This window comes from Psammomys obesus, unplaced genomic scaffold (assembly GCF_907164565.1).
Source record: "Psammomys obesus unplaced genomic scaffold, mPsaObe1.curated_primary_1811, whole genome shotgun sequence".
NCBI classification, from domain to species: Eukaryota; Metazoa; Chordata; class Mammalia; order Rodentia; family Muridae; genus Psammomys; species Psammomys obesus.
The window spans coordinates 11474493-11495531 of NW_026585895.1; the positions used below are offsets into that span (position 1 = coordinate 11474493).

Here is a 21039-nt window from a genome sequence, read left to right on the forward strand (position 1 = left end):
AGGAAGGAAGGAAGGAAGGAAGGAAGGAAGGAAGGAAGGAAGGAAGGGAAAACCAATGACTTCCCATTTTTCATCTCTGTTCCTGGTAACTTTTGTTTTTGTTTCTGTCTCTAAAGATTAAGACACATTGTCATGTAGCCCAGAGTTCTAGATGTCTCATAAAATAGAATTGCAAGATTTTTATTCTTTTCTGTTTGGTTTTGTCCATTAAACATAATACATTCAAGAATATCAAATTATTAAACTTTTACTTTTTAAATCATTTTATTTATTTTTGTGTCTATGTATGAGTGCCTACTTGCATGTATGTGTATCATGTGAGTGCCTGGTACCCATAAAGAACCTCCCAAAAAGCCTCATATCAACCTGTAACTGGATGTATGCCAGCCCTTTGCAAGAATAGCAAGTACTGTTAACCTCTGAGCCATCACTTAGCCTCTTTATTGCTCTTATAAAATAAATTTATAGAAAACAAACCCTGGAGTTCAAAAATACTTAGTAAGTACATCAATCAGTTTAAAAGTTCATGACCAATAGGCTGGGGAAGATAGCTCAACTGGTTAAAAGCTCGTAAGAGGACCTATGGTTGATCCCCAGAACCTACATTAAAAAGGAAGGTGCTCTGGCACACTTACAGTGCCAGAGCTGGGGAAACAGAGAGCAGGGTCACTCGGACTTACTGGCCACTCAGGCCAGCCTACTTGGTAAGCTCCAAGCCAAGGAGAGGCTCCTAAGCAGTGACGCTGAGTTTGTCCTCTGGCTACCATGTGAACACTTACACAAGTGGATCCATCCGCATGAACACAGACACACACAGAAAAGGGATGGTGACTGGACACATGGCTCAGCGACTAAGAATCGAGGCTCAGTTCCCAGCACCCATGCCCACCAGCTCACAGCTGCTTATAATGCCCCCTCCTGGGGGCCAGGGCCCTCTTCTAGCTTCTGTGGGCACTTACACACATGTGCACACACACACCTTTAAAAAAAAGTGTACTGATGAGGAATGTAGCTCGATTATTATAGTTTATTATTTGAGTGTACATATTATATACATTCAAAAGGTTTTAAAAGATTAATTTTTCGAAGTGAGTAATAAAGTTCTTAATGTGGTGTGATAATATCAACATGGGATTCAAATGTTTTGTCTTACTTATTTTTCTGTGTCCGTGAAGTGACACCATGACCAAGGCAACTTAGAAAACATTTAGTTGGGGCTTACTTACAGTTTCAGAGTTAATCCATGGTCATCATGGCAGACATGGTTGTTGGCAGGCCTGCTGCAGGAGCTGTAGCTGATTGCTTACATCTGACCCACAACTTCAAGGGAGAGAGACCAACTAGAAATGGTGTGGGTTTTTAAAGTGACCCCAAGTGACATATGTCTTCCAACGAGGCCACACCTCCTAGTCTTTCCCAAGACAGTTCTGCCAGCTGGAGAGCAGACATTCAAATACATGAGCCTTTGGTGGCCATTCTTCAGAACGCCACACTGTGGTAGGTTGGACTACTTTATGGGTGCAGAAGTAATTATTCTAGACACTGGTGAGGGGTTTGAACAGCGATGCTATTAAGCAGCAATGGGAAAGGTTAACCAGTTTTTCCTTTTTGCATGAGAACTTGTGCAAAATTGACTACATTAATCAAGTAATCTTAACAGTTTGTTTTGCTTAATTTACACTCATTATTTTTGGCAAAGAATTACTGTAAGGCTTTAGGGACTAAGTTGACCTCATATTGGGCGTATAGCATGTGAACATACAGCTAAAACGCTAGAGATGAAGACCTTCCATGTCATTTGCTTTCAGATATATTTTTTTTTATTTTTAAATTGAAGCTTTTCTTTCTAAGGTGCAGGTTCAGCATAATGCTATTTTCAGAAATGGGATTTTATTCTGAAAATGGAATGAAACTAAGAAACTATCCAAGTGCTTTGTTGTGTGGTCACATGCCTTTTTGTCACGGCAGAGCAGCCCGTGGGGCCTCAGCAGCCTGTGCCTCTCTCCGCACTCTGCCACTCACAGAGCCAGAGCTGCTGTTTCTCTGCACCCCAGAGAAACCCACTTCTCCTTCTATTGCCACTAGAATTTATATCTTTCCTTATGTGTTATTTTTATTTCTGACTTTTGCTTTTTTACAGCTTTTGCTTGCTTAATTTCAGGTAGTTTATCTGTGTTCTTTCAGTGTTTGTTTGTTTGTTTGTTTGTTTTCCACTTTGTTTCTGCGTTTCCTCTTTACATTCTCGGGTCCAGATGCATGAGCTTGAGCATCACATTGGCTTTGCTCCTATTTTGGCAGAGCCCCCTAGGACTCCGCTGCATGGGTCAGACGCCCACTGGTGTGGCTAGGAGACTGTCTTGGGAAGGACTAACCTCAGCAGAAGTTGTGAACTGAGCCACATTGGTTTGGAAGAGTCAAGTACTGTGGTGGACTGTGTGTTGAGTATGTTGTGTAAATGTAGGAATCTTGCTACACCCTGTCATTGATTGGAGGACAGAAGTTGGGAAGTGCAAAGGTGTTTGAGACTTCCCAAGAAAAAGCAGAGGGCTGCACTGAATTTGGAACAGGCATCCCAAGTATTAGATTCATTTGAGATCAGACTATTTTAGGATCATCAGTTTATATAGCACATAAGACAGAAGTAAATTCATATAAGAACTGATATAAAAGGCTAAGGTATGTCACTGGTATATATCAATGTTAGAATGCTTTTCCAGAATGTACAGGTTTGATTTTAAGCATCGAAAACTGCGTTTAGTAGTGCATGCCTGCAATCCCAATAGTTCAGGGCCACCTAGGACTACATAATAAGACACTGTCTCAAAAACAGCAGGGAAAAATTAAAACTAAAAAAGTGAGGCATGGTAGCTTACACCGGTGCTTCCAGTACTTGGCATCAGAGGCAGGAGAATTGCAAGTTGAGGCTAGCCTAGTCTACGGAATGAGAACTTGTCATAGGTAAGCAAATGATAGCTGAGAGCTGGAGAGTGGCTGGGAGATAACTGGGCATGTCAGGTACCTACTGGGCAAGCTTAGGACCTGAGTTTGGGTCCCCAGCACCAATATAAAAGCTGTGTTTGCTGATGGAAAGCAATCAAGAAGATACCCAGCATTGACCTCTGACCTCCACACATACATGTTCACACACATATACACAAAAAGAAATACACATACAAACACACACACATACACACACACACACACACACACACACACACACACACACACCAGTGCTAAAATAAATGTTTCTAACTGTTCACCTTTTCTTTCCCATGCACAGGAAAGATTTTTAAGGCCTGCTAATGTTCCCATGAGTGTGATCTCTCGTGGGCCCTTAGCCGTATTATCTGTCTTCTGTATTTGTTCTCCCGCTCTGCTTACTCTATAACTCCATCCATTCCTTACCTCCACCGGATGTCTTTGCTCCCCACTCCAAAGACCAAGATAAAAGTCCACAGACATAGAAAGTCTTTCAATTTTCCACCAACCAAACCTGAAGCTGACTTACTCTTTTGTCTGTAGGAAGCCTTACACTACTTTTCTTTTTTTCTTTTGTTGCTTTTAAATGGCATTTTAAATAAAATTCGTGTACTAAAATATTCACACTTTAAAAGTATACAGTTTAGCTTTGCATGGGGGTGCACGCCTGTAATCCCAGCACTCAGGGAGGCAGAGGCAGGAGGATCTCTGTGAATTCGAGGACAGCCTGCTCTACAAAGCTAATCCAGGACAGCCAGGGCTACCCTATGTGTCTGTACAATTCAGTGGGCTTTTAGTATTTTCATAAAGTTAGGTTTCATCCTCAGCAATCTCCCCTTCTCCCTCACTTCCTTCCTGCCTCTCTCACTTTTTCCTTCTTTCCCTGTACAGATTGCTTAAATTTTATCTAAAATTATTGGGATCAGAAGTGTTTCTGATATGGATTTTTTCATATTCTTCATTATTTGCCTATACCTTCCGTTATCTTGAGCACAGGATCCAGTTCTAAACACAAATCCATTTATGTTTCATATATGTTGTATATGCATAATACCTGAATAAAGACAGTTTAATGCGGTTTTTGGTATTCCTTCATTTGACTGTCACTAGTAACATGAAGTCAAATGTGGAGGTTCTCACTTGTAGAGTCATGTCATTATACAGAATGCTGTAGATTTTAGAGGGTCCCAGATATTTTGAGTTGGGGGTTCTCAGTGTTTTTGTTTTTCCCCATCCCAAGACAGGGCTTCTCTGCACAGCCCTAGCTATCTTGGAATGCTCTCTGTAGACCAGGTTAGTGTGGAATTCAGAGATCTGCCTCCACCCACCTGGGATCAAAAGTGTGCGCCACCATGCCTGGCTTAGAATTCTCAGTTTTATAAATATATGGCTTTTCTCTCGCAAACTAGGTTCTTTTCAGTAGTTGCCTGATTTTTCATTGTCATATAAAAAGTATGGGGACCCAGCTCTCGGCACTGCCTTCAGTTACATTTATGTTTTAACTTTTCGTTTGTCGTTACTGTGTGTGTCAGGGTGTTCCTGTCACCGGTGTGCATGTGAAGGTCAGGAGACACCTTTGTGGAATAAGCTCTCTCCGTCCTCCTCTGAGTGGCCTTAGGGATGAAATTTAGCTCTAGGCTTGCTGATAAAATTGCATTTTCTTTACTATCCTTAAAAACTTCTAAGAAAATTACTTGTATTTACAGTATTTAATGATGCTAATCTCTTTAACAATTAGAAATCCTTTGTCTGCACTTGCTTGTCAGCAACTGTCTCTCAGTGTGCTTCCCTATCCCACAAGAAACTGGGGATTTTTTTATACATTTCCGTTCTTTTTGTTGCCTTCTTTCCTATAAACCTGAATAAAAGCAGTTACAGTAACTATACCTGCATGCTCAGTTACTGTTCATGATTAGATTTCATCCTAACTCCGGTTTTTAAGACCTAGGGGCAAGATAGTGAGTGACCTACCTTTAGCCAGTACTTTCCAGTAGAGTCTTTGATTCTTTGTCAAATCTCATTAGCACACTCTTTCTTGTTCACATTTATCAACATTGCAGTCTTTACTCCAACCAGAATGGCCCATTAAGATCCATTTACAGCATCCTAGCTTGTAGGTGCTGGTGGTGGTGGTGGTGGTGGTGATTTTTGGTTTTCTGAGACAGTTTCTCGGTATAGCCCTGGCTGTTCTGTAACTAGCTCTGTAGACTAGGCTGTCCTCGAACTCACAGAGATTCATCTTCCTCTGCCTCCCAAGTGCAGGGAATAAAGGCATGCACCACTATTCCTGACTAGCCCACAGATTCTTAATCTTTGGGTCATAACCCTCATAACTGAATTTAAGAGAATTGTGGAAAATGTGGCAACATTAAAAGGTTTTCTAAATGTGAAGAAATGAAAAATTATTCATGGTTAAACATGCAAGGAATATAAGGTGTTTCTGAGAGCACTTGCCTATTTGATTTTAAATTGTTTGGCTTGCTGGTTGAAGTTTTATTTTTTAAAAAAAAATCATTAAATGAAAAGTTTGGCTTGGTATTAAGACAAAAATTTCCAAAATTTTGAATGGCCCTAAACATACTTGTGCCATCTTGTACTTGAATTTTTGTGAAGGGCCTTCTCAGCACTGACAATCAACCCTGAAAACACTGAAGGTACTGTACATTCAGTATCATACATTCAGCCGGTTTTAATTCTTTATGTAAACACCCAGCTCATGGTATGCAAATTTGCTCTAGTTTCTAATAAATGGTAATATGCATGCAAAATGGTTTTAAAATAAATTCTTTATGATTTATTATCAGTAAATGTTTGGTTCATTTGCATATTTCATATACCTGTGTACACAGGGCCATTAAAAATTGTTCAGGTATAAAGAGGTTATTTATGGAAAAAGTTTTAGGGATCTGCTTTAGCCGGCAGCGCTGAACTTTTTTCTCATTTTTTCTATAAACTAGCTCCAAAGACTTATGAACCATATGGGGAGGCAATTTTGTGTAGTGATTACTTTTCTTGCTACTGTACGCAAAACCGTGACGTGAAACAACTTAAAGAACGGTTTAGTTCTGTTCCATAGGGAGGTGTGGGAGCAGGAGCAGCTCCAGGCTGCGCTGGCAGGAGGAGGCGGCTGCTCACAGCACCATGCACCAGGAAGGAAACCGTCAGGGCAGGAAGCACAGCTGTACTTCTAAGGGTTTCTCTTGATGACCCGCTTCCCCCAGCCCGGCCCCACCATCTAATAGTGCCACAGTCTCTCAGGTAGCAACACCGGCTGGGAACCAGGTGTTTAAAGACATGAACCTGTCGGAGATGCTTCGCATTTAAATCATTTCAGCTCTTCTCTTACTGTCAAGTCTTTCCTTATATGATCACGTCCCTCTCTGTGGTTACAATTAATTGTCTAAATATAGGTAAATTCTAAATTTGTGTCACTAGCCTTGATCTATTCTCTGAGCTCCAAATGAGTACATTTAATTCCTGACTTGATTTCCCTTTCATTTTTCGAACATATCAAGGTAGTGCATCTAAAATCAAGTGCAAGAACACCATCTCAAACCCGGCTTCCTTCATTGTTTCTTAGTGAAGTGTGCCAGCATCAAAGCCAGGCTCCTGTGTATACTAACCAGTCATTCTCACTGAGCTACAGCCCCACGTCCCGTGGTAATCATTGACCCCTTTTCTTTTCATCATACAGTAGACCTAAGGTTTGTTTCCATACATAAGCATTAAATTGTTAGCTCTAAGATTAGTGTACTAATAAAACTACAAGCCAGCACAAAATTCAGACACGTTTATTCTTTATAATACACAGAATATATTTTTAAATGAAATGTTAGACAGTTACCAAAGCAGTTCAGGTTCATATTCCAGAATCTGTACTTCTTCATAACAATAGGAAAGATGTATGAGATCGTGAGTGGGAGAGATGGCTCAGCAGCTAAAAACACTGGCTGCTCTTAGAGAGGACCTGAGTTCAGTTCTCAGCACCCACTTTGGTGACTCAACCATCTATTATTCCATTTCCAAGAGATCTGGTGGCCTTTTTGACCTCCATGGGCACCAGGCACATACAGAGCACACAGACATATATGTGCACGCAAAACACTTATATAAATAAAAATAAGTAAGAAATATGAAACCTCAGGGCTAAAGAGATGGTTCAGTGGTTAAGAGTATTTGAATATTTGAATTCACCCTCAGCACAAACACCAGGCAGCTCACACCAGCTGGGTCCAGGGGATCTGATGCCCTCTTCTGCCTTCTCTGGGCACCAGCACACATGTGACAGACGCAAACCGAGACACGTGAGCAAAGACCTTTAAAAGGAAACATGAAATCCCAAAATGACTTAAATGCATTAGAGATTTCATACAAAGGGATTAGCTAATGTTTTTGCCATGTGCTCATTTGCTGAAAGTAGGCGAAGTATCTATTTTCAGCTAACCAAATTTATTTAACTGGAAATTTTTATGTATTTTTGTATGTATCACTACTGTAGTATATCTACTAATATATATGCTTATATATGCAACACAAGAGAAAGCATTTACTTAGCCTATTATGCATTTTATCTAAATAACTTCTATTGGTCTAATTAGAAAATTTTCAGATAGGCTATAGCATTTTAATTTCTTATTAAAATTAATTTTTCTTTTATATAAGAAAAGAAAACACTGAAAATATAGCATCTACTGATTATTTACATGAGATAATCCTATCTGATTGCAATCTACTTTTGGTTTGTCTTTGATAAAACTGGCATCTTTTAGTAATCTTCCACATAACTGGCTTCTAAAGAAAATACTGCTGGTGAGCTTCACGTATTACTTGGTTCTCTAGGGAAAACTGCAGTGCTCCTGGTTTATAATATGAAAGAAAAAAAAAAAAACCTGAAAACTAATGCCAAAATGCTTCTGTGATAGGGCTTCTGTGTCTGAAGCAAGAAGAGAGACCCCGAAATTCCTTCACTAGTGATCAGCACTCATTGAGGCCCTTTGGCTTTGTGAAGATGTTTATTGTCACAAAAGTATTTCATACTTTTTATATGATTAAGATTTAATTTCCTTCCTTATTGAATTGGCTTTCTTTTGTCTGTTTTCCTTTTTAATTGGAAAAGATTAACGGGAGGAAGTATAAGATGGTACCTCTGTTTTCTTCTTTTGTGTAATCTTGTTGCGTGTCTCTACAGAAGCTGTCCTGGCCACTCATCATAGTAACCAGCTGGGCCATTTCACCTGCTGGAGCCATTAAAGAGGACTCTCTCCCCCTAGATTAATCCCCTCCGACATTAGTTTTTTGCACTGACAACTGCAGCAGGCATTCAGAATTTGCAGGTGGCCAGTGTGACGCACATAATTGCCTACAATTTTAGGCAATGAATAAAAATGGTCTACATTACTTGTCAAAGGTTGTATATGCAGTGCCAAGTGAGATCTATGGGAAGCCTTTTAGGGTTTAAAGAACAGTTAATAGCAAGGCTGCACAGGGCTTTTTTAATCATAATGCATTTGTAATATAGCACTTTGATCTTCTCCTTGTAGGAAATGGTGTTACATTAGCCACTTTTAAACATTTATGAGTGAAATTCAGTTATAGAAGAGTAAAAGTGATTATTCTTAAGCAGAACATGTTAGATTTCATTAAAAGTTTTCGTCTTGCCCCTTCCTTGTTAAAATCCATGGGAAGTCCTTTTCCTGGAGGGCATCAAATCAGGATCTAAGGATACGGGCCTTTTCTTTATTTTTCTTGTTGGTAACAGTAAGATTTGAAGGAAGGTATACTAAATATGGAGATAATTTATACAAATGCACATCTACAAGAGAATCACTGCTCATGGCAATGTAAAGATACTAATTACTAATAATTGTGTTGCAACAAATTGTAAGAAATGAATATTTAAAACAGATCCATAAATTATCTTTACAAAAACAAAACAAAACAAAAAAAATTGCCCAAAACAAAAAGCCCAGATGACTCTCAAACGTATGTCTTGTGGAAGAGCTAAGTCTGACCTTTCCGACCTGAGAGCCTTTTATTAACACCTGCCTGTAAGGAGAGCCTTGCCACACGCAGCTTTTAGATTCAGACTCACAGGACTGATGAGGAAAGGCTTGAAGGGCTCAGTTTGTGTCACTTGCTGTTTGCCGTTTCCATTTCACAGATGATTAATCTTTCTGTGAAGAAAGGCCAGAGAAACAAAGCACATTGGGCTCTTCCCGCAGTTACTCCTTCTGAATGCACACTAGCTTGCTAACTAAAAGGCCTTTAGATTTCCAGCAGAGAGAGATGTTCTGAAAGTGAATGCAGCTGGTTGGAGGTCACCAGCGCAGGGCTCTTGCCATTGTGTAATGGAGGCTTTGGCAGGTTGGGGTGGGGGAGGCAGTGGAGAAGTGGCAGGGAGAAGGTGTTGGCAAAAAAATTAATTCAGAGAAAAGGGGTTCTGGTCAGTTCATTTAATATTTTGCAGAGTAAATAATAACAGGTTTAAAATAGTTATTTTGTAAGGAGAAAATATACTTTAGTCTCCCCCCAATTTATATTAGCATGTGCTGTCACTAGATAATGTTGACTGTTAAATTCTATCTTTGTGATTGAGTTGTCTTGCAGATTTTCATATTAAGTAATTTTACTGATTTAATGATTCATCAATATTTCATTAGTTTCATTTTGAGTTACAAAAAATTGTATGGCTTAGGTTTCCCTTCATTATAAGAGTTACCTTTATCTTGAGGACTTGAAACTTTTAGTACTTACTGCCAAGTGCTTAGTGTTCATCTTGTATTTCCTTGATTGTGTTTAGGATATAATGTGCAAAGTCAAATCCTGGGTTATAGATCAAAAGAAACCTGTTCGCTTCTATCATGACTGGAATGACAAAGAGGTAAGTTATAAATCCTGCTGTGTATTACTGCCTTTGCTTTGGTTTCTCAGGCTGTTCATTTTCTTATATTTAGTATTATGAGTAATTTCATTTCTATCAGCCATTGTATATTCCCAAGCTTATTTTTCGCTCTTATCTCTCACTTTAAATATGTCATAACATCTAATATTTTATAAACAAAAATTACAAAAAATGAAAATGTTTACTCAGAGAGTGTTTATGTTCAAATTATTCAATGTTTGCTCCATATTTGCTCAGCTTTTAAAGGGGATTCTTTCTCTGTCTTCTACTCTAGATTGAAGTGTTGAATAAACACTTATTCTTGACTTCAAAACCAATGGTCTACTTGGTTAATCTTTCTGAAAAAGACTATATAAGAAAGAAAAATAAATGGTAAGCTCTTCTTTTTTGGATATACCTATATACATATCTCTAACACAAAGCGTATAGTTGTGTGTATGTGTGTGTATAATATATTTGATTTTGATATCTTACAAAACGTTAAAAATGAATAAGAAAGGTTTACCTTGTGTTACATTTAAAGACTCTCCTAAATGATTTTCACTAAGAGAACAGTACAAAACTTAATTAAATTTGGAAATTTTGAATCATACATAATATACTTATCAGATTGCAATTCTTTACACATAGCTGTTTAGTTTTGTTACAAAATGAGAGTGAAATATATGTGGAGCGATAGAGGGTTTTCAACAGAGAATTTGAAACCACGTGGTGCTGCAGGTGAACCTCTACTAGGAGTTGCACCTGGACATAAATTTTAAAATCCAGATTGAATAGTTAAAAAAAAGAGAGAGAGAAAGAAAAGAAAAACCTGGGTGTGTAAAAAGTCCAGATACTAACTTGACACTTCTAAAATGTACCAAGGTAAAAACTACGTTTATGTATTGCCATTCCAGTAAGTAACTAAAATGTGCAAGATTTGTTCCCCTTCCTTAAATATTCAAAGTGAACTCCTTCGTTCATGTGGTCATGGAGACACTTGGCAGAGTGCACACTTGACTTGCCTCATAGACCCTCAGCATTTTATACCATTGAGTCATAGAAACAAATCAAAACTATACAAAGAAAAAGATCTGAATTCTCCTAAAATATATTGTCGGGTTCTCCCTGTACTTCATTAAGTACTTAGATGCACATGGTTTCAATTTTCCATTAAAAATTCTCATTTCCATATGATATCAAAGAGTGAGAAGGCTTTAAACTGAAAAATAAACATTCATAGACTGGAAGCCAAAACAATAATTAATGTCAGATGGTTAACTCCAATAAATCATTAGAATAAATTCTGTGAAATTACTGCAACTAAAAATGCCCTGTTGATATTACTGTAAGACATTTTGTGTCCCTGATAGGAAGCTGGTTTAACCTCTTTATTGGCAATGCTCTAGAAAGCATAAATTTAACATAAAAATATAGTTCAGACTAATCATTCTCCTCCAAAAAGTATTTAACTTTAAAATATGATCAGTTCCGTCTTGTTTTAAATGCTAATAAATTTGATGATTAATGTGTCAAAAATTGTTTGCTTTAAGAAGGAAGTTAGAAATTTATTATTCGACTTGAATTAATAAATCTTCTCCTAGAAGTAGGAATGGTGAGCTTTCCTGAGGCTGGGTAAGACAATACAGACATCAAAGTTTACATGGAAAGGGATGAGTCAGTTTCCTTGCCCAAAGGGTCTTCTCACACCTGTATTTCGATGATTACAGGTAGAACTCCCTGGCTCTAATTGTATAGTAAATACCATTTCCCAGACCCTAATGCTAGACAGACTGCTCAGGAGACGCCAGTCTGTGATTTAGCTGTCGCCAGACACCCCATGTTTTTGTGAGACCAGTTGTGATGATGATATGGTTATAGCCCATTGAAACTACTCTTGTCTAAATAGCAAATTTTAATTTGTAACAACATAGATATATGAATGGTTCTATTTTATAAAACCAAATTTTTGTAGGCTTTCCATATAGCTAATGATCTGGTCTGAGGTTGGGATATGTGTGCTGGGGGGAGGTGTCCAGATCTTGTGGAAGTTAGTGTAATTGTAGCTGAAAGATCAAAGACTGGGGAACTGAGTGATGTTCCAGAAGAGAATTTACCACATAGCCATTTTCTGTACAGTTTCTGCCGCCTGCTGTTCCTATTTTCCCTCAAGCCAGCCATTGACTACCCCCTGTGCATCCCTGCTCGTAAAACATGATTGAGGAAGTATTTGTCATGTATTTATGAGTGGGGAACGCTGTGCGATGGGGAATGGCGTCTACTGGAGCCAGAAAGAGTGATTGCCACTTTCCTGCCATTCAGCCACTCCGGTGCAGCTGTAAAGCCTCTGCTTATGTAACATAGCCTTCGTATTAAAGCACAAAATGAATTTTTATATGAAGGATATGAACACTAGGTTTTCATCATTGATAACACTGCAAGCAGATGTAAATAGTTAAAAAGCATTTCATTCCTAAATCCATTTGCTTCCCTTAGCATTTGGGTTTTTTTGTAATGTTTGCATCTAAGCCCTGTTTGCATCAGGTGCTCCTTCACCCCTACACCCCAAATTTTTGTTTTAAGGTTAAATTGTAGCAAATTAGGATGGATGCAGGAAGCAGTAATAAATATTCTCACAAAGTCTGGGAACTGCAAGGTGGTAAAGGACTTGGGGAACATATACAAGGTCCTTTCAGTCTCTAGCACCGAAGGGCAAGTTTAAAATGCACGCGCGCGTGCGCACACACACACACACACACACACACACACACACACCCTCCTGTACTTCATCCTGAATGTAGAAAACTGTTTTCAGTGCTTTGAGAAGATCAGGAAAGGTATGTGACTTTGGCCCCAAGAGGAAGACTGTATTTCAGCAGGACATATTTCTAGAGTGATAAGCATTTTGGTTACTGGCTAAAATTCACATTAAATTTAAATGGTAGCATGTCATTTTTTTTTATCCTGGGCTTTTATTTTTAAGAAGCATTTTGGTAGATAAAGCTATTGCAGACTACCTAGAAGCATACTGACCTTTTGAAAGGTAAAAGCTGGAGTGAGTCCAAGCTTCCACCATGGTAACAGAGCTGAATTCATTAGTTCATTGAAGGATGATTAAGATCTCGGTCCTGAAGAGAAGCTGATGTGCCAGCTAGGTTGGCTGTAGTTGTGTTATGATCAGATGACAGTAATCAAGGTACTTGAAAGAATCTACAGAAACCGTTAATGTTAATATTACAAATGAATGAATAAAACTGTGTGGATATTTTTGTTGATCTTGGTGGTTGTTCATGATTTTTGAACACTTCATTTTCTAAACATGATCAGTTGTTACAAGCAAGATGATACACAGTTAATTTTCATTTTAGATTGCCTAGTGAGTCATGGTGTCAAGCAGGTATGGGACATTCAAACTGTCAAACCACTGCTTAATTGGAGGTTTAAGTTTCAATCTTTGCACCTCTGCTGCTCTGTTAGTAATATATGCTGTCCAATTATGGAGTCAGTAGAACAAACTAATTTTTAGATATTTTTTACACCTAACAGCTACCAATTATGTTTCACCCATGTATTCTCCTGTCTTTACCTTTCTCAAAGCCAAATTGATAAGGATAGTTAGGTTTTGTTCTTTATGTCTACCACATAGATATTAATTTAGAAATGCATATAAAATTTAAAACAAGCACACTTCTTACATACATCTTGGTTAATAAGTGAGTCATTGTAAATGATGAAATTGTCTCTAGGTTCATAGAGAAATGTTTGGAAATCTTTTCAAGCTTTAGAACAATCATAGACTATCTCCAGTTTACCAAATAAATTTTAAATTCACAAAAGTTTTATTATTAACTCTTATACTATGATGTATGATTCAAGTTTTTGTTTTGTTTTGTTTCATTTTTGGTTTTTCATGACAGGGTTTCTCTGTGTAGCTCTGCCTGTTCTGGAATTTGCTTGTAAACCAGGCTGGCCTCAAACTCAGACATCCACCGCCTCCGCCTCCTGAGCGCTGGGATTAAAGGAGTGTGCCAACACACCTATCATTGATCCAGTTTTTTTTTTTTTTCTGCCCAACTTTATGCTTTTGTTAGTTTTTCATATTTGTTTACATAACCAAAACTAACTTTGGATTGATTTATATTATGTGACTGGTATAAGGAAAAATTATAGAATAGATTTAGTCTTTTCTTTACTGAATTATTTTTTATTTTTTTATTAATTACTGTTTATTCACTCTGTATCCCAGCTGTATCCTTCTCCCTCCTCCCCTTCCATCTGAACCTAGCCTATCAGGTCTCATCAGGACTGGCTGCAATGTGTTCCTCTGTGGCCTGGTAAGGTTGTTCCCCCCTCAGGGGGGAGGTGATTAAAGAGCCAACCACTGAGTTCATGTCAGAGACAACCCTGTTCCTATTACTAGGGAAGCCACTTGGATACTGAGCTGCCATGGGCTACATCTGTGCAGGGGTTCTATGTTATCTCCATGAATGGTCCTTGGTTGGAGTATCTAGTCTCAGAAAAGACCGCTGTGCCCAGATTTTTTGGTCCTGTTGCTCTCCTTGTAGAGCTCCTGTCCCCTCCAGGTCTTTCTGTCTCCTCCTTCTTTCATAAGATTCTCTACACTCTGCCCAAAGTTTGGCTATGAGTCTCAGCATCTGCTTCAACCTTGCTGGATAGTCTTTCAGAGGCCCTTTGTGGCAGGCTCCTGTCCTGTTCCCTGTTTTCTCCCTCTCCTCAGGTCCATCCCGTTTGCCTTTCTGAGTGAAGATTGATCATCTTACCCAGGGTCCTCCTTCTTGCTTAGCTTCTTTATATGTACAGATTTTAGTATGATTATCCTGTATTATATGTCTAATATCCACTTACAAGTGAGTATATACCATCTTTGTCTTTCTGCTTCTGGGATACCTCACTCAGGATAATCTTTTCTAGTTCCCACCATTTGCCTGCAAATTTCATGATTTCCTTATTTTTAATAGCTGAGTAGTATTCCATTGTGTAAATGTACCACAATTTCTGTATCCATTCCTCCATTGAGGGACATCTGGGTTATTTCAAGATTCTGGCTATTATGAATAAAGCTGTTACGGACATGGTTGAGCAAATGTCCTTGTTGTGTACTTAGGCATTATTGTTAATGTGAACTTAGTTTATCTATTTGCATATATCTGTACAAGCTGGGTGCCAGGGCATGCTTGTGGTCATCAGACAGCAAGTTGGAGAGTCGTTTCTTTCCATCCTGGGCTAAAATTCAACCTGGTAGCAAGCGTCTTTACCCACTGAGGCATCTCACCAGCCTTTGAATTATTTTATCACGTGTATTTTTCATTTTAATACAGTTTTCATGTAATAATATTTGTGAATTTCTGTTTCCGTTTTGGGTTTTCTTGTTCTTGTTTTATGAACCAAATTGGCCTTAAAGTTGAAGCAACCCTCTTGCCCAGCCTCTCACACACAGGGTTATATGGGCCAGACTTCTGTTTAGGGGCTTTTATTAAATGGGTTTTGGTTATTTCTTTTTTTTAAGCAGTTTCAAATTCTTACCACGTGGCACTAATATACTAACACGTCAGAAGAGCAATAATTATAGTCAGGTATCTTTCTGTATAAAGAAAAACTACTGTCCCACAATAAATGCGTATGTGGAAGCCTGTTTGTATTTTGTTCAGTATGATTTATGGTTAATTATTTCTTTTTGTGGGGTGGTTAATTTTAATTAATTTAAAATAATACGTTAGGAGCATCAGTTGTAATTTCCATAAGCATCATCTACTAACAGTGACTTCTGAGTGACATAATTCATCAGATGTATAGGATTAACTTTTTCTATGGAAACAGGAAACATTTCATAATTATTCTAGCTCGAAGAGATTAAAAGGCTTAAGCCCTTTTTGAGACAGCAGGTATTTAATAGATCTCTCTCAAATGATTTAAGTGTGCGCTTTATGTACACCAGTGGTTCACTGCCTTCCTCATACTAATTCAAGGTCCTCGTGTTATGGTGGCCCTCAACCATAAAACTATTTCATTACTACTTCATAAATGTAATTTTGCTACTGTTATGAATCGTATTATCCAGTTAGGTGACCCCTGTGAAAGGGTCATTCAACCCCGAAAGGGGTTGCGACCCACGTGGTGAGAACCATTGTCATTCATGGACATAACACCTGTGATCTAGAAAATGAAAGAACCTTATTAATAATTCCATAGTCTTCCTCAAATTACCAATGATTCATGTTCATGAAGAATTTCCCTAATGCTCTACTTACTAGGGAATAATTCAAGGTAAACTTAAAAACCTGTCTACCAGAGATAATGACCACAGATCTGATTTTGTTTCCAAAGCAATGAGTTAAGATGACCTGTAATGAAGAATGGGAATTTAAGTGACAAGAGAGATGACTCAGTGGTTAAGAGCACTGACTACTTTTTCAGAGGCCCTGATTTTGTCCCCAGTACCCTTGTGGTGGCTCAGAACCGTCTGCAGCTCCATTCTCAAGGGACCCAACACTCTCCTGGCCTCTGTTGGCACAGACATGCACGTGGTACAGACATACACGCAGGCAAAACCCTGTACACATTAGAAATAATAACAAAGAAGAACGAGAATCTCACTAGTGGTTGGTAGAGTTGGAGGAGATTTATGAAGTTCAGAAAATGTGAAACACGGCCTTATGTGACAGAATGACGTCTTAGGCTGTGCGCATGTTTGCCAGGGACAAGACAAAGGAGAAAATTAATTTGGGCATTTTCAGTATTTTTTTTCCATTGTGCCCTGTCAGTGTAGGATAAGAGAGAGTATTACTTTCTCTGACCTTTGCCCCTGCACGACACATTCTGTAGGCACAGGGCGTACATTTACAGTTGCAGGTCACCAGGCTCGAAGGCTAGTTGGGTGAGTGAAGAAGCCCCCCATGTCATCAGCTCACTCCGCTTCTCAGACTCCTGTGACATCACAGACGTCCCTGTGGCCCTGCGCTTTTACTGTTTGTAGTTTAGAGGATTCATTGTTGCTGAGAGAAATGACATAGAAACTTTGAGTGCACCCTAATTTATAGTTTAAAGTTGGGACTTTATATAGGTATCTGTTCTATCTTTTTAAAAAGGCTTTATTATAGCAAGAAAAATTAATTTCATAAAAAGTGTCATTAAGAGTATTTAGGGCACTAGAGAGATGGCTCAGTGGCTTAGAGTGCTTGGCTTTTCCAGAGGATCAGAGTTCAGTTCCTAATGGTGGTGGCTTACAATTACCTGTAACTCCAGCTCCTTTTCTAAGCAAATAATTATTGATCCTGTCTCTGTGTCTTATACCTATATTAGGTTATGAACAGAAAAGGCCCTTGTTCCCATAAGACTACTGTCTCATAGTACTCGACATTCAACAAGACCTTAAGCATAATGTCAAGAAATTATTTGGCTGGGATATAAAATGAATAAACTGTAATAAATAAATAAACAAACAAACAAATAAATAAATAAATAAATAAATAAATAAATTTTTAAAAAGAAGAAATTCTTAGAGCACTGAATAAAAGCAAAGCAGATAAGTGATGCCATCTTACCTAAGGTAGGAGGTGAAGGCTCCAGGGGCACACTGACCAGGAAGAGAGAATAGGCGTGGTCAGCACAGGGACAAGTTAAAGACAAGGAGGATGAGTGGGAGACAGTGGTCAGTACAGCCAACGTGAGGCTGGATTTTATTATGTTACAACACATCAGGACCTACTTAAGAACATGGGGAGTCTTGTTTAAAGATACTGCAATTCAATACATCTTACACCTATGCATCCTAAAATTTGATTCTTTATTTTTCTACATTTAATGTCATTGTTTAGCTTTTCGTAATCCAAATCAAAAGATACTCAGTAGATCATCGTTATTTAACTTCCTGCTGTGTGGCAGGCACTCGAAGCTTAGAAATGCTAAGAAGTTAATAAAAAATTTGTGAGGCTTATATAAATAATAATATCACACATATTTTACAGATAAGACAGTTGGAGTGATTATAGAATATGCCGAAATACTTGAGTGTGTATGTGTGTGTGACAAAATAGATCCAGCTGATTGAATATTTATGCCTGTTTCATGGGTGATGATTGAAAGCCAAATGGCAAATACAGGATAGTCTATGAATTTCCACAAACCTGAGAACTGTGTGCTGCGCTTAGGATATGCTTCTGTTGCTGCTGGTTTGCCTTGCATTATATTTTAGCATCTATTCTTAAGCATAGGTGATAAAGTTTGGGTAGAGAAAATTCTGTGGACACTACTAAAAATCAAAAATTGTATAAAATTACCAAATCTAAAATAATTGGTATTGCCATAGCATAGACTTCCCCCAAAATATAGCAAGCTAGCTTTTCTATATGAAGATGAGCCTATTTTCCAACAGAAGTAAAAACTGCTGGTAATAATGGACACCTTTTGGAGAAGGAAAACCAAGTATAGGGAAATTAGGGAAGATGACCAGAGTTACAGAGTTAGTGGTGTTAGGATGGGCACCTAAGCTGTCCTCAGAGCCTACTCGTGCTCTTCACTGCTGTGTCACCTAGCATCAGCTTCAGCTCATTGGTAATGCTGCCAAGGTAGAAAGGGCCTGAGAAATGTGCCATGTGCCAGGCACATTCCTAGAGCAACATTTTATATCACTGAAGTGTTGTTATTGTTAGTAGTTCTCATGTTAGGCTTAGAGCCTGAGGGCTGGTGGACTGGCTAACGAGCACCTGCTCTTCTCCAGAGGACCCAAGCTCAGTTGGTTTACAACTGCTTGTGCTGCAGATCCAGGGCACCAATGCCTTCTTCTGGCTCCTGTGGATATCTGCACATTTGTGGTATATAGACACACAGATACATATGTACCTAAGTTTTAAATTTAAACATTTTTTGAGATTAAAAATTTGCCATAAAATAAGTAGGGAATGCCAACTGAAAATAACATTTAAAAAGCCATACTTATGGACTCTACACTGAAATCTTTTCTAATTTCACAGCCTTTGCAGGGACCATCATTAAAATAGTTTATCTGTTTTTATGTAGATAATATATATTAATCGCTTTTTAAGACATCTGCTTTCAGGCTGGAAAGCTGGCTCAGTGGTTACGAGTACTTGTTGCTCTTGCAGAGGACCTGGGGTTGACTGCTGGTAACTAAGTGGCATGGCAGCTTACAATCACCTGTAGGTCCTAGGGTGTTCAATGTTCTCTGCTCTGAGCTCTGTGGACACTACACGAACATGACAGCAGTCATACAGGCAAGCAAAACACTCATACACAAAATGAAATAAATAAATTTTAAAAATAAAAAAGACAACTGCTTCTCCAACCACTGGTTTGACTGATTGGTGGACTGATTTCTAGTGTGAGAGATGAAATCAGGCTGTAGGGACACTACAGGTGCCCTGCCACCAAACTGCAGGCATGTGCTTAACCACATGCTGATTTACTGTGTTCAACACATTTTTAATAGTATTTATTCTTATATTTTATTTTTTAATTAGTTTTGAGATTATAATATAATTACATTTGCCTCTTCCCTTTCCTACTTTCAAAGTTTCCATCCTTGTTCTCTTTCAAATCATGGCCTCATTTTCTCATTTTCCTTTAATTGTCGTTGTGTGTGTGTGTGTGTGTGTGTGTGTGTGTGTGTGTGTGTGTGTACTTACATACATTCCTAAATACATAAATACAGCCTGTTTAGTCTAAGCTAAATTCTGTCTGTTTTCTGGGCTGATTACTTGGTGATAGTAATAGTAACCAACCATTCCCACCCTCAGGGAAGATCATTTTTCCCTTTCTCAGCATTAAGAAGGGTTTGCTTTTGAGAACCTTGTTAAAAACAGAGATGCAAGTCTGTCTGTGTTGTGTGTCTCTTACTGAGTACAGATGGATGATTTGTGTACTGCTCTAGCTAATTACTATTTTAGTACATAGCAATATAATGGTAGGAGTTTTATGTGTGTGTACATATGTCTACACACACATATGTGTGTGTGGATATACAGGGCTTTGAGAGAAATAACTACCATAAGTTAAATGCTTGCTATGTGCCTGACTTGGCATGTAAATATGCTCTGTGCTGTGTTTGATCTTTCTAACAGCCTTAGAAGACAAAGTATAGCCTCTTTAATGAGGGCAACTTAAGGCTAAGAGAAGTGAAATAAGAAGCCTAGTTAAATACTTGGAAGAGTTCTTGTAGTTTGAACTCATAAGAGAAAGTATAAAATGTTTTTGCCCATTTTAATGCAGCAAAAGGCATGCAAAGAATTTTATACGTTGTGTATATCGTAGTGAGAAATTAGACAAAAACTCATATCTGCCAGAGAACACAATTAATTGCAGAATTTAGAAAGTTGTGGCAACACAATCTGATTGGCTTCCTTATAGCCCTTGTTTTTTTTTTTTAATTTATTATTATTGTTGTTGTTATTGTTTTATTTACTTATTACAATTTATTCACTTTGTAACCTGGCTGTAGTCCCCCTCCCTCATCTCCTCCTGGTCCCACCCTCTCCTTCTTCCCTCCCATGCACCTCCCTTAGTCCACTGATAGGGGAGAACCTCCTCCCCTACTATCTGATCCTAGCCTATCAGGTCCCATCAGGACTGTCTGCATTGTCTTCCTCTGTGGCCTAGTTAGGCCACCCCCTCAGAGGGAGGTGGATCAAAGAGCAGGCAACTGAGTTCATGCCAGAGACAGCCCCTGCTCCCCTTTCTAGAGAACCCCCATGGAGACCGAGCTGCCCAAGGGCTACATCAGAACAGGGGGTCTAGGTTCTCTCCATGCATGGTCTTTGATTGATATATCAGTCTCTGCAGGACCCCCTGAGCCCCAATTTTTTTTGGCTCTATTGCTCTCCTTGTGGAGCTCCTGTCTCCTCCAGGTCTTTCCCCTCCAGGACAGACCTTTGTAGCCCTTGACTTCTTCATCTATAACAATGTTTTTCTTAAAGCTCTGTGAGAGTTAAATAATATGCTATATGCAAACACACTAAGTTGAATTATTCTGTGATAAAAATGAGTTCATTTTAAATGTGATTTTTATTTGATTCTTCTAATTCCGTAAGAAAACACATGTGTATGAGCACGAGTAGACTAATTACTTAGTGCTTGAAACTTGTCATCATGTAGTAAATCTCTTGATCCAGCACTGCTTATGTCGAACACTAAGCTATATCTTACTG

At 38.5% G+C, this 21039-nt stretch overlaps 1 protein-coding gene across 1 annotated transcript in view; it reads left to right on the forward strand.

Moving 5' to 3' along the window:
- The window catches only part of Ola1 (Obg like ATPase 1), a 112571-nt gene that overhangs the window by 62226 nt on the left and 29306 nt on the right, over nt 1-21039 (forward strand). Inside the window, exons 6-7 of the mRNA XM_055600775.1 lie at nt 9779-9859; nt 10155-10252. Coding sequence (XP_055456750.1) covers nt 9779-9859; nt 10155-10252 — 179 coding nt within the window. The remainder of the gene's footprint in view (nt 1-9778; nt 9860-10154; nt 10253-21039) is intronic.